We start from the raw sequence: 13527 nt of genomic DNA on the forward strand, positions 1-13527 counted from the left end.
GTGTCAGCCGTGGCCTGCTAGTAGAGCAAGCTCTTTGAAGATCGTAAGTCCCCTCTAGTCACATGTTTGAATCCATTTTCCCCTTTGCCTAATTTGTCGATAGTGAGGACGGTCCTGGAATAGTTATCGTTGGAGATAATAGCCTCCGACTATATGTATATGTATATATATATATATATATATATGATGAGTATATTTCAAGCCAAAACTAGCTGAATACGAATAAACAAATCTTTGTTAGTGTTCAACTCGTTAACTTAGTGAACGAGTTGAACACGAGCTGTTCATGAACAACGAGGCATTTTAACAGACCTACCTCCGCCAATCGTAGAAAGTTTTCATACAACATAGCTAGAGCGCATGATTGGTAACCTAAAAAAAAAAAAAAAAAAAAAAAAAAAAAAAAAAAAAGAGGTTTAGAAATTTAGCACGATTTTATTTAGGTATTTTGGTTTGCGATCGTGATCCACGTTGCTGCGACTGAGTCTCTCCATCTCAACAGCATTTGCCAAGCAATAAATAAGGCACAGTTTAAGCACGTTTTGACTCACTTAGAAAGTATCTAATTTTACAATGGGGCATTTACATAAATAGCACATAATTCTTATTTATTTCTATATCTCATATCTAAATTTTTATTTTTACACACATTACAATTAACTCATTAATATCAAATAAAAATGAACACTATTATCATTTTGTAAAAATACAATACACATTTTCATGCATGCATATAAAGCACCAAATGGTATGCATGTAAATATAAAAATTTCGGCATGAGACATGTAAATTGATGAGAATTATTTGCTATGTAAATATCCCTTTTATATTTTGGAATAATTAACTTTTATGTATTTACAAGTGTCAAGATCGATTCTTTAAGAGTTTGACAAAACTGAAGATTATAGAGTTTAAGTTGACAATTAAATATATATATATATATTAAATTAGAACTATTATTATTGTTATTATTAATGCCCCTAATATGAATGGGACATTGCGCCAATATGTATAATTTACATAATTATAAAATCTCCAAGAAATACAATCAGCGGCCTTTCTTAAAAAAAAAATATTATATATTGATATTTATTTATCAAAAATCCAGGTGATTATGTTGAATAAGTATGTGCAGGCTCAGTGGATGCTTATTCATAGCGAAGATAACCAGTGTGTTAATTGGACTGTGAAAAGATGTTTGATTTCTCAGAAATTTAATTTTTCTATTACTGTTCCATTTAAAGATTTTCTCAGTTAATTAAAGATTTTTTTATGAAATAAAATTTTATTCGAGATTCTTTATATATATATATATATATATGAGCCAAATGAAATAAAATGTAATATAATAATGATTATCTTTTTGTACTTTTAAATATAAATAAAATTATAAAAATTTTATTAGTTTTAATTATTATTCTTTAGCATCATATTAAACTTGTGTTATCTATTATTATTAAATGTTTAAAATTATTAAAAAAAAAAACTCATTCAAAATTTTGAACATTTAAAAATTCTTAATAGTGACATTTTCTTACTTGTTTGTAAGATATTTGTTGGATGATATGGATGTTTTTGTATGAGATCACTTGTGGGTGGCCGGGCATGTTTTAGAGGGAATTTTGCGGGGGTTGGTTGATGATATAGATTATTTCTAATGTGGGATCAAATTTGCATATTGTATGCAATAAATCAATTTTCGTGGGTCAAAGCGTGCGTCTTGCAGGCCTTGTGAGTCTGATAAGTCCAATTATTCAGAAGACATGATTTTCATCAAAATGATTTGTTAAGGTGATATGTCAATCTTGTTTGTTGATATGTCCATTGTCTTATATGAGTTGTCAAGCTAACTTGTCGAACTGACCGGTTGGATTCTCTCGACAAATTGATCGAGAAGCGACCGACCTAACAAATTATTCAAACTCCTCCACCGAGCTCGTCTCACAGGTGGTCCTCGAAATTGACAAGACGTAAAAGTAAAGACCAACATCAAGAATTGGCATAGGCCTTATCCTCATTTATGAACTGAATTTTGTGGACAGACTTACTACATCTAATGCCATGATTCTCATAAGACATCTCTTGCTATCTTCTCACATTAGATCATCTTCTCCGCTCTGCTGAAGGAGAATTAGAAAACATATCATATAATTTACGTATAGAAAAAAAGACCATCATTTTCATTCAGCTTTCTTACACAGATCTCTCCTTGGTTTATGTAAACTTATGAATAATACGGGACCTGACTTCCTAAAAGAATTCAATAAACATATAATTATTCATGTAAAAAAAAAAAAAAAAAAGCTTAGCTTATCTCATAAATCTTTCAACATTGATTATGAATTTGGCAATAAAAAAGGGAAAATTACATATAGACCACCCGAATCTTGCTATTTACAAATCAACCACCCTCTTTATCCAATTTTCAAATTCTCACTCAATTATCAAAATTTACATCGGTTCGGTAGTTAAAAAAAATCACTGGGCGGTAAATTTGTAAATATCAATGTTTAAGATGGTCGATTTGTAATTACCCCAAAATTGATATCCAACAAAATTCAAAATATCAAAATTGAGCAACTTGGAAAATTCTAAACATCGTAATAAAATAATTATAACATTGCTATGTATAAATTGATTATCCAAATTTTTTTTGACAATCAAATTCATATATTTATGCATGCCATCATTAAATTATTAGGAATTTGATCAAAATGAAAGATAAGAATTGAAATTTTTTGAACTATCACAGTAATTAGATGCAGGATAACTTCATACAGTAATATGGATTTTGAGCACAGTAACAGAGCGGGTGATGGAAAAGAAGACCACCAAAGTATGATATCTTCGTCTTTCTTATGTCTTTTTTTGTGTCTGTATGCTTGATTAAAATTAGATTTCTATTTTCGATTTGAATTTACGGTGAATCAGTAGTGTTCAAACATTTGAAAAGATTGAATATTAGATCGCTGAGAAAGTCGTATAAACTGTGAAAAGAACTGAAGGTTTCATTCATTTACAGTTGTTTCCGAAACCTGATTGATCATCGTGATAAAACAAAACAAAACAAGCGTAGAAAATTGAACAGAACAACTCGAGCAGCAAAGTAGGAAGATGGAGAGGGAGAGGGAGAGAGAGGGAGAGGTTCTAATTAGTATTTCTACAAAATCGTCGGTTGCAATTGAGGAGACGATGAGAAGAAGAGCTTAACAGCAAAATTAAACCAGAGAGTCCAATCAGCGAATCAACGAACCGCAGACGCCACCGCATGAGCCCACAAACGGAGATGATCCTTCATATCAATATCCTCGCTGGCAGCTGGAATCCGCCAGTACTTCAAAAGAGCATTACAGCTTTCCTCCTCCACCTCTGCAGCTTCCCACGCCTCAGAGAGATACGGAGCCCTCGCAACCGCGCCAATCTCCGCAACATCCGATGCCGACGAGGAGGTGTCCTCCGCTGAATCCCTTCCATCCAAACCTCCCTCCCTCAGACGCTGAAGCCCCGGGACGATCGAAATCAGCCGCGGATCCGCCGCCTCAACATCAGGGAACGTGAATCCGAGATCGATGAAGCCCTTCAGCTCTTCGAACTCCAGATCTGAGAGACTCTTGCTTTCTCCCTCCTTCACCCGCCGTCTCATCCCCCGCCGAACCAGATCCCGTCTAAATCTCCGCTCTCTGCTTATGCCGACCGGCAGAGCAATCCGATGCGGATCCCCTGCGTCCACCTTGCCAGAAAAAATGGTCCGGAGCTTGGGAGATTGTGTTTGGAGAGCTGTGAAGGGGGCGATCTCGTCGCTTTGAGATCGACGATGCCGGCGCAGTAGAAGGTTCGAGGGAGGCGGAGATAGCGAAGGATCCGATGAGAGAGATTCGGCATAGATGGGATCGATGGCGATCTCCTTGCTCGAACTTGCCGGAGGCGGCGGACGAATCCGGTAGAGTATTAGGGTTTGGAACCAGTAGGTATCAAAGAGAGAGAAGACGACGTCTTCAGCTTCCATTTGGGAGGAGCTGCTCCGCCTGTAAAGAGAGCGCTAGTGGGACTCAGCTTTATATGCGGATAGACAGAAGCACTCACTCGATGTGAATTTATATATTTTCGAAATTGCCACTGAAGTTGGGATATTATCAGCTCAGCGTTAAAAGGGGCAAGATAATAATGTTTTAATGATGCAATTAAAAAAATGAGCCCTCGGAATGCTTCAACACAATTGGTGATGTGGGTCCCACATTTTGCTGGGAAAATGTCGCTTGTATTGGATTGGCCTGGAAGGTGGGTGTGGGACCATGGAATGATTCCTTCCCAGCGGCAAGGGATTCCTTCTGATCAGCTGAGTTGGGCTGAACAGCAAATGCCGTTTTGCCAGCTCAACGGTTGATTTTCTTACGGCTAAATGTTTTAGGGTATCTTTTTAAAAATCACAAGTTTTGTTCCCTTTGTTTATTAGAAACCAAGCTATGAATTGGTGATGATGGGATATAATAATGTAATTAATTCATTTATTTAAGATTAAATCTAGAGCCATAAATAATTTGTGGATGTGCGCTCTACAAAATTTTAATCATTTTGAAAAAAAAAAATCATATCCACCAATAATGATAATATATAATCTGATAGAAAGCTAAAGGTAACATTCACACCAACCAATGCGGAGAAATGGCAAACGATTTGCATTCAATGAAGTAGATGGGGTTTGTTGTTGGGCGGGGATTGAATGAGTGAAACAAAATTCTTTTACATATTTGGAAATTATATTGAGAATATATGTGTCATTGTGTGAGACGCTACTATTGTAGTGTAGTGAGTATTAATGATGTCTGTAGACCACAAAGGCCGGAGTCAGGAGCTGTATGAGCCGATGACCACATAGGTTGTTGGGGCGAGTATTGATGACGTTCATAGGCTACTGGGGTCGAAGTTCGGAACTGTATGAGCTGATGATCACATAGGTCTTTGGGGGGGGGAGGCCGTTGGGGTCGGAATCAAGAACTGCATGAGCTGATGACGTAGTAGGTGATTGGGGACGTCTGTAGGTCGCTGGGCTCGGAGTCAGGAACTGTACGAGCTGATGACCATGTAGGTTGTTGTTGGCACATTGATCGTAGTGGTGAGCTGTAGTCTCATAGACATGAAATGTTACTAGATTTTTTAAGTTACGACATTGACTGACGGTGTCTGGTCCACAGTGATCGTCAGAGGTCGGCTGTGGTCGACGATGATCGGCGGTAGTGCTGAACTTCAGCTCCTTCTCAAAGTCTCAAGTTCTTTCCCAAGGCTTCAGCTCTCCTCCCATGAGAGAGGTAGGGGTCTATTTACAGTGTTTTGGATGTCATTAATGCAAGAATATGAACCATTTTAATCGGACGGTCTGGAGAGCTTCCCTCAACCATATGTCGTTTAATGGACATTTAGTGTCTTAATGATGTTATAATTGAGAAATCTTGGGCTCGTTAGATTCGTCTTATCGAGACGCTCGATTTGAGTATAGACTTGATAGCGCCGACATTAAATCTACATTCCAAATGTGTTCAGAAGTCCTCTAAGAGTGATTTATTGCCTTGATCTAGGTTTGATTTGACTCAGATTAGACTAACGTTGATATTATTAGGTCCGTTTCATCGAGCCGATCAATTTGAACATAAATTAGCTGAAATTGGAGTCCTCGATGACTTTCGATTGAAGTTTGAATGTTTCTTGTTTAAAATATTACATCGAGATTCGTGCCAGATGATGAAAATTTGTTGGTGAATTTATTCTCCAATGCTCTACAAAGAAATTTGACAAGAGCTTCTCAAATATGTTTTTCTTAACTTTCTTCCTTATATATCATTCTATTTTTCTTGCAGATACCATATTAAGCCATAACAAATAAATAAATAACAGAAAAATTAACAAATTATTATAGCCGTTGGATCACTAATCTCAATTATCTAAGAAAACATAAAATATAAATAAAATTAACATTCAATCAAACTAAACAATAATAACCAATTTATTAAAAATTTTGGATTAATCAAATTTCATTTTGCACGCCCCTAATTTAGGGTTTGTTTGGGATAATTTTCTTCCAATTTTACATTTCAGACAACCACAACAATTCTGTTTAGGAACTATTTCATTGTGATGTATATATTGATAATTTTCACCGTAATTTTTTAAAAAATTATTTTCTCCACAACTTTACAGCATTTTTAACAAAAAAAAAAAAAAAATTTTTGCAACCACACCAATCAGACCCTTAATGGAAGACATCAACCAGATTATTAGGGTTAGATATGTAAATAAATAAGTTTCATAAACCTAAATATATACAACACATGAACAGATTTTAGAGAGCAAAAGGAGACTTTATTTATGACTATTATCTTAAGCTGAAGCTAACCAGGACTTCAAAAATTTTGCAACACAGCCTCTTTATATTGGTGATTATTTACACAACTTTAAATTTATTTTTGGAAGATTTACACACATACCGCACTCAATTGCTATATATTAACATATCTAATGCCTAAACTTCAATTTTTACACATATACCGCCTCGCCAATGCCTCCAAAGGCGTATTTCACTTTTTAAAAGTAAACAGCTGATATTTTTTTTATATAAAATGAAAGATTTGAGCGGTATAAATGTAAAAAACAAAGGTTTATTTCACCTTGAATGTTAGCATGTTGCCATCAGAAGTAGAACAAGTATATCATAGGTTGAGATTCTGAGCAGCGTTGTGATTTCCTTGCAAATTTAATGAATAAGCAGAAGGTGATTCGAGAACCCAATTAATGTTCGATATCTGTCACAAGATTGAAAAATCGATTAAGCGAACGGACTAATGAGTTGGTTTAATTCAATGTTATCTAAAATACTTCAATGTTCCTATGGCCATAACATTCAAAGATTATTTGATCATAATTTTTCACAAAAACTTATATACCTGCGCTGGCATTTGTGATACTGGAGTGAAGATTGGAGGCGAGAAACAACCCGGCGACGGAGAAGGGAAAAATCCAATCTGGGAAGCTGCAGAGGTTGCATTACATAGAAGAGGAAATGTGCTGCAATTCGATTCACCATGCTCATGGCCTCGAAGTCGATCGACAAATCGCCGTTTCTTCGTTTCTCCTTGACAAAAGAAGAAACAAAATAAAATAACTTAAAAGGACAGTTACATACATACCAAATTACACCTAAACTTTACTTTTTACATTTATACCGCCCAAATTATTCATATCACATAAAAAATGCCATCATTTTAACTTTTTAAAAATTAAATACACATTTTCATATATAGTTAAGGTGGTATGTATGAGTTTGGGTGCTAGATAAGTACATGAGAATTGAGTGGTGTGTATGCAAATCTTCCTAACTTAAGGCAAAGTTCATTGAAACTTGAAACTACATAAAAATACAAGTTTGAAACAAAAAAAAAAAACAACTTACTAGAATTTGATTTCGTTGGCGATGATCTTTTTAACATTTTATCAACAGCTTCGCCTGCAGATTCATCCGAGTTATCTCTAAATCCCAAAATTTCATCAAAACATTTCTTCTCAATAAATGAATCAAGTTCTTTTTCCCCCAACGCAAATGCGTCCCAAATGATTTTTCTGGTCTGCTTATGACCTTCGCTTCGCATTACAAGTTCGTATGCGTATTGAATAGTGAGGTTACGATATATAAATTCATTCTCCGTGTCTTCAAACCTATAAAATCCTTTCCTTGCATCTTTAGTCCACCTTTTGATAATATATTTATCAGGAATTCTGTTCACATTTTTGAGACTCAGAGCTTTCAGAGCATGGGAGCAAAGTACTCCCATGGAGTTGAATTTGTTACAAGAACAAGAGAGCTCCATTTTAGAAACATCGATGTGGACAGTCCACGCCTTTGAATCTCTCCCTTGCATTGTCAACTCAAATCTATACAAATCACAGCCGCACGAAATCTCTTTGAACGATGCCGCGCAACATCCATCGAGAAATTCTTCCTCAAATAATTTATAAATCTTATGTGTATAAATTTTAGCCGCATGTTTCAAAATATCGCTATGCTCGATCGCACGTCGAGGACCATTTTGCCAGCAGAGAAAGTCCTCCTTAGCTTCATTTTGACGCAAAACTTCAACGAGTTTGTCATATTCATGTGTGAACTCACTAAGTGAAGTTGATCGATCAACTATGCTACTCAGAACATTTTCAATGTTCTCAGACCGCTGCGATGACTCGATACCGCCATCAAAACAATCTTCGCAAAAAGCGGAGCACCATTTCCGCCGGTTCATATATAGCTTGTTGAGCCATTCAAGATCTTCGATGCCGTATTCAAAGACCAACTTTCTCCATATTTCTTCAAATTCCATCTCTGACTCACATCCATGCAAACATTTATCAAATAAGTGTAGGAGCCTTTTGCTTGAACTAATATTGCCAAAATATAAAGAAGCGCTTTTCGATACCCACCGTAAACAAAAACGATGCCGAGTAGAAGGAAACACAAGCTCTATGGCTTTTTGTAACGCTTCATCATCATTTGTGACAACAGTTTTTGGAGGTTGATTTCCCATCGATTCCAAAAATGTCTTCAAAAGCCAAACAAAAGAAGATTCTGTTTCATCTAATAAGAACGCACATCCAAACATGACATTTTGCCAATGGTGATTAACCCCCATGAATATTACAAATGTAATTTCATATCTGTTTATGTGAGAACTTTTATCAAAAAAAACAACATCACCAAAGTAATTATAGTCAATTCTTGATCTTCCATCTCTCCAGAATATGTTTCCCATTCTACCTTCATGATCAACCTGCACATCCCAGTAAAACATGCCGTTCTCGCCAGCTTTTTGTCTAAAATAACTAATTATATTTTGATTTTCTCGTGTTTTGATTGGCGCCATTTGCTCCGAGTTGACGTAACTATCGCCATTTTCAGCAATGCCACCACTGGAATCGACATTTGATGTATGAATTTCAGCGTCCATGGTTGGATACGATGAGCAAGCTTCGGCAATTTTAGATGAACTTATAGTCTTCGACACACGTCTTCGTTTCGGCTTAACCAAGTCATGGTTATGCTCTACACCCAACTGAGTCACCTTCCATTGCCCCTTCTGATCAACTGTAAATTGTACAAATGCTTTACATCCTGTTCTAACATCCTTTCTATGAAACTTAGACTTGTTACTAAGTTTGTCGATCTTTGTTCCTTCTTTGGAACAATAGTAATATTTCTTCCGGATGTTTCTAGATCCAATGTAATAATATTGTTTCCCCTTACGGACATTGAAGCCCATATTCCGCCCGTAATCACGATATAGTTTGTAAGCATCTTTCTCGTTGTAAACAACCTGTTCCATTAGTTGTTTCTTAGCCTGCTCAGGGGATAAAACATCAGATAGCTCAACATTACAGTTATCTTCTTCTCCAGATGTGTTAGAAGATAGAACTTCCATCTCCTCATCACTTTCATCTCTATCACTATCATGGAGTGGTTTTTCAGCGGCTTTCTCCATTGCTACAACACAAACTTGACTCCTTGATGAAATCTTAAAACATTTCAGCACTATAAACAGCAAAAGAAATGAAACCAAATCAATGTTTGCAGTACTGGCAGACCTCCAAGAAGAATCAAACTACTATCCTAAAGCAAGGAATGATTTCGCCACTGCGAAGCATAATAGAAATAGCAAACAAGCAATTATATTGATAACTATTAGGATTGTTCAGGCATATTTTTAAAAAGGACTGGAATGCTCCTCTTAAAAAATAGTAAATCAACCTCAATAGTACTCTAAGCGGTTGTATGGTAATGGCTTTAGCAGCTTTAGTAAATCTTGTATATCCAAATTTACTAAATCCTGCCAACAAAAGAATTTAGTATATCCTGAATTTAAGACAAAATTAAAAAAGAAAATGAGAAGGAATTGAATTTACTATATCATGGATTTAAAAATGTCATTTTTTTTTATGTGGGGCAAGAATTAATTTAAATCCTACTTAAATATGTTACCATACAGCCCCAAAAATTTATATTGCTTATTCTTCCATTTTTGTCTTTAGAAGGACTGTCCTAGTCATTCTCAAAAGGCTCCTTGATCATCAAGTGCCACAATCAATGGAGGTACATCCAACAACCTAATTCTACCCACTTTGTATCAATGCCCTATACAAGTTTGGGGAATAGTGGTATGTTGTAATAAAAAACCATAACCAATGAACCCTACTTCAATGGGCCTAGGTCCCCTCATTCTTTTTTTCTTTTTTAAGGGGCCCTCATTCTTCCCTACACACAGAATTTTATGTAAAAAATCACGTGTCACAACACTCATCATAACTTACAAACTGCATATGAGCTATAATTTGTCATAGATACTAACACGGTACATGGTGTGCAACAAAAGTATTTGTGAATGAATTTATCAATAGATCTACACGTAAATCAAGTCAACTTTGAGTTGAATGGAATTTAAATGAGTGAATCCTAATTGATCCACAAATAGCATGAACCATCCAATCACATCTAAAACATCAGTTTTAAACTTCTTAGAAGGGAGGGGGCCTAGATTGAGCCCAATATACCGGTGGATGGACACTTATGAACTAAAGAATTTAAGCTTAAATTTTTATTTCATAATTGATGTGGGATTATTCTCCACATTTCTAACATAGCAAATAAAGAAGAAAATTGAAGGGGATTGTTCTTTGATGGAGAAATCCAAGAGGTTGAGAGAGGAACATAAGGCAAAAGCATGGGCAACATTGAAATGCCATATCTACGTGTTGCACACTTCCAGTTAGGCAGCACCAAAAACAAATTTAAGGGCTTACTTGATTCATTGTTATGTAGATACTAGTATTATTGAGATTTCAATATTATTAAATGTTACTAATATCAATCAAATACTGTAGTGTTATTGTACTTTGAAATGTAAGTATTTTTAGGATTATAAAAATGAAATATTAAGATATATAAACATCCGCGATGTTGGACAAGTCAACATCTAGATGGCACGAAATTAAGACATAAAAATTATTTATAAATTTACATAAATACCGCCCAATTCCTTTGTATTTACATATGTGACACCAAAGTTTTGCTTTTTATATTCATGCTAGCCAAATCTTTTATATCACATAAAAATACCACTATTATAACTTTTTAAAAAGTGAAATACACATTTACATGTAGAGGTAAGTTGGCCAATACGTAAAAAGTGAAGCTTAGCTGTGTTACAGATGTAAATACATAGAAATTGAGTGGTATGTATGTAAATCTTCCTTAGATATATCAGTAAACCAAATAGCTAACATATGTTAATACATGACATGGTTTGATATGAAGATGAACCAAACAGACCCAAGATGCAATTTAAAGATTTCAAACCTTTCATCGAATTTCAAGATAAGAAATCAAACTGCAAAAAAAGCATAAAATAAATGAAGGGGGGGATTGGTCGAGCAGAATTACCTGTGAGAGAAGTATTAGGGTTTCAGTAGAAAGGCCGGCGAGCTTTGAGCTTTGCCGAAGTCGAACAGTAACGTTAAGACTTCTGATCGCTGACGACCGGTGGCGGTGGTTGGGGAATGGGGAAGGAGGGTTAGGGTTTCGTGGCACGGTTGGGGATTCGAGCTTCGTGATTATCTCGTGGAACGGGTCCGAGCTAGACTCTCGACTGCATCGAGCCGTCGGTTCTTCGGGGAGCTATGCGTGGCGGTGGATCCAACTCGTTCGCTTAAAATTTGAGTGGACCGGCCTTGCGGGGTTTTTAAGTGTTAGAGCAGCATAAAACCGGTGCACGGAGCACGGAGCACGGAGCTGTTATCAACCTTTGAAATGATATCCGACGGTGCGTTTTGGGCAGTTGTGGGGCGACGATGCTTCACAACAGATTATTTTATCGAACAAAATTATATTTTATCTGTGTTCTTAAAAAATAATTGTTGAAGGAAAAATTAATTCAAGATGTATGTGATGTCTGATCATGATCGTAAATCAGGTGATCTACGGTCAGGATGTATTTTGGTGGGCTCACCAAATTTATTTTTTTTTAAACTGAAATATATCCTGACCGTAGATCACCGTCTCGGACACCGCATGCATGCAGAGATGCATGCGGTGTCCGTACGCAATAATTTCTCTACCTTGTAGTGGCTGCTTAAAACTATGATTTGACATTTAAAAAAAAATTGTAATTTACCCGCAGCTTTTTGAACAATATTTTCTTCTTCAACAACTTTACAGTTGCTTCTTCAAACAGTTACAAATGCTCCAAACAGATCCTGAGTCGCCATGATTGTTTAATGGGGTATATTTAAGTTATATTTTATCTATAAAATTTTTATTAGTTGTCAATTGTGTAATTATAAATTCACTTTAACATTTAAAAACCTAAAATAACTTTTTATGCATTTTTAGCTTTTCTTTTTAAACAATATCACCTAAATATGTTTTATTTAAAGTAAATTTTAAACGAGATAAAAGAAAAATAAAACATAAAGATATAAAAAATAAGAAATAAAAATGATGTGAAACGACTTGAGGGGCCTCTTGATATCTTTTTCTCTTTAACTTTTTATTTTTTTATTTTTACTTTAATTATATTTTGATTGGAAATAAACTTTCATGTAATTTAAAATAAAATAAATGTTAACCCATATTTGGGAGGATAGAAGGAGGGTATTTTCATGAATGGGAGAGTTAGATGAAGGAGATTTAAGAGTAAGAAAATATTCTCTGGTTGAGGGTCTGTTTGGAGCAGCTGCAGCTTATCCAGCTTCTGCTGATAAGCAGCTTATCCTGATAATCTGCTGATGAGCAGCTGATCCGGATAAGTTGTCTGGCTGTTTGGTTGGTGCTTATGGAAAACAGCTGATTGTGATAAATTGACCATTTTGCCCCTGTTCTGAATAAACAGTCGAGGATTTGTTTAAATTTTACTATACTTATTTGAATATTTCATATTTATATTTCTAAACTTTTCAATTCTTTTGAAATCAATTTGATACCAAATTTATCATAAGAAAAACCATAAGATTCTAGACTTACCAGCCAATATATCAATTTGAGACAGAGATCAATAAACTAAGGTATCCTTTTGTAAGCTTCTACTTAAATTATGTTGTGAAGCTATTGTTGAAAAGTTGCTTCATGAAGCAACTTCAAAAGCTTGTTTAAAAACAGAATTTTCAAAGAAAACTTCTTGACAGCCAGCTTAGCTAATTTTATTCAGATAAGATGCACCAGCCTTAGAAAGCTGAAAAAAATGACACAAGAATGTTGTTCGGAACTAGTAAGAGTTGTCAAAGCAGATAAAAATTAATAAAGCATAAGAAGACTAGTTTGGCACAAAAGAAATGGTCAAATATTTCAGAAACAGTTTTGATCAGAATCACATTTACCTTCAGCTCTTGGCAAATATCCAGTATTCTCAGAAGGAAGATTGGGTCTGTGTAAACATCAAGAAATCTCCGTAATACCAAATTAGGATGAGCACGCCAAACATCAATAATGAAGTTTTTTTTTTT

The 13527-nt window shown here is 35.3% G+C and overlaps 1 protein-coding gene across 2 annotated transcripts; it reads right to left on the reverse strand.

The window, feature by feature from the left end:
- Nucleotides 1-6394: 6394 nt before the first annotated feature.
- LOC110029703 (protein FAR1-RELATED SEQUENCE 5-like) lies at nucleotides 6395-11780 on the reverse strand. Of its 2 annotated transcripts, none has more exons than XM_020732124.1 (4): nucleotides 11471-11780; nucleotides 7442-9517; nucleotides 6936-7123; nucleotides 6395-6794 (listed from the first exon to the last, which is right to left on the reverse strand). In XM_020732124.1, the coding sequence occupies exons 2-4, from the start codon at nucleotides 9513-9515 to the stop codon at nucleotides 6702-6704; spliced, it is 2355 nt and encodes a 784-aa protein (XP_020587783.1). In that variant the 5' UTR covers nucleotides 9516-9517; nucleotides 11471-11780; the 3' UTR covers nucleotides 6395-6701. The 2 variants fall into 2 exon arrangements, with proteins under 2 accessions (XP_020587783.1, XP_020587782.1); XM_020732123.1 differs by having other exon boundaries at nucleotides 7442-9565.
- Between the last annotated feature and the right edge of the window lie 1747 nt (nucleotides 11781-13527).

This window comes from Phalaenopsis equestris, unplaced genomic scaffold (assembly GCF_001263595.1).
Source record: "Phalaenopsis equestris unplaced genomic scaffold, ASM126359v1 Scaffold000600, whole genome shotgun sequence".
In the NCBI taxonomy this organism is placed as follows: domain Eukaryota; kingdom Viridiplantae; phylum Streptophyta; class Magnoliopsida; order Asparagales; family Orchidaceae; genus Phalaenopsis; species Phalaenopsis equestris.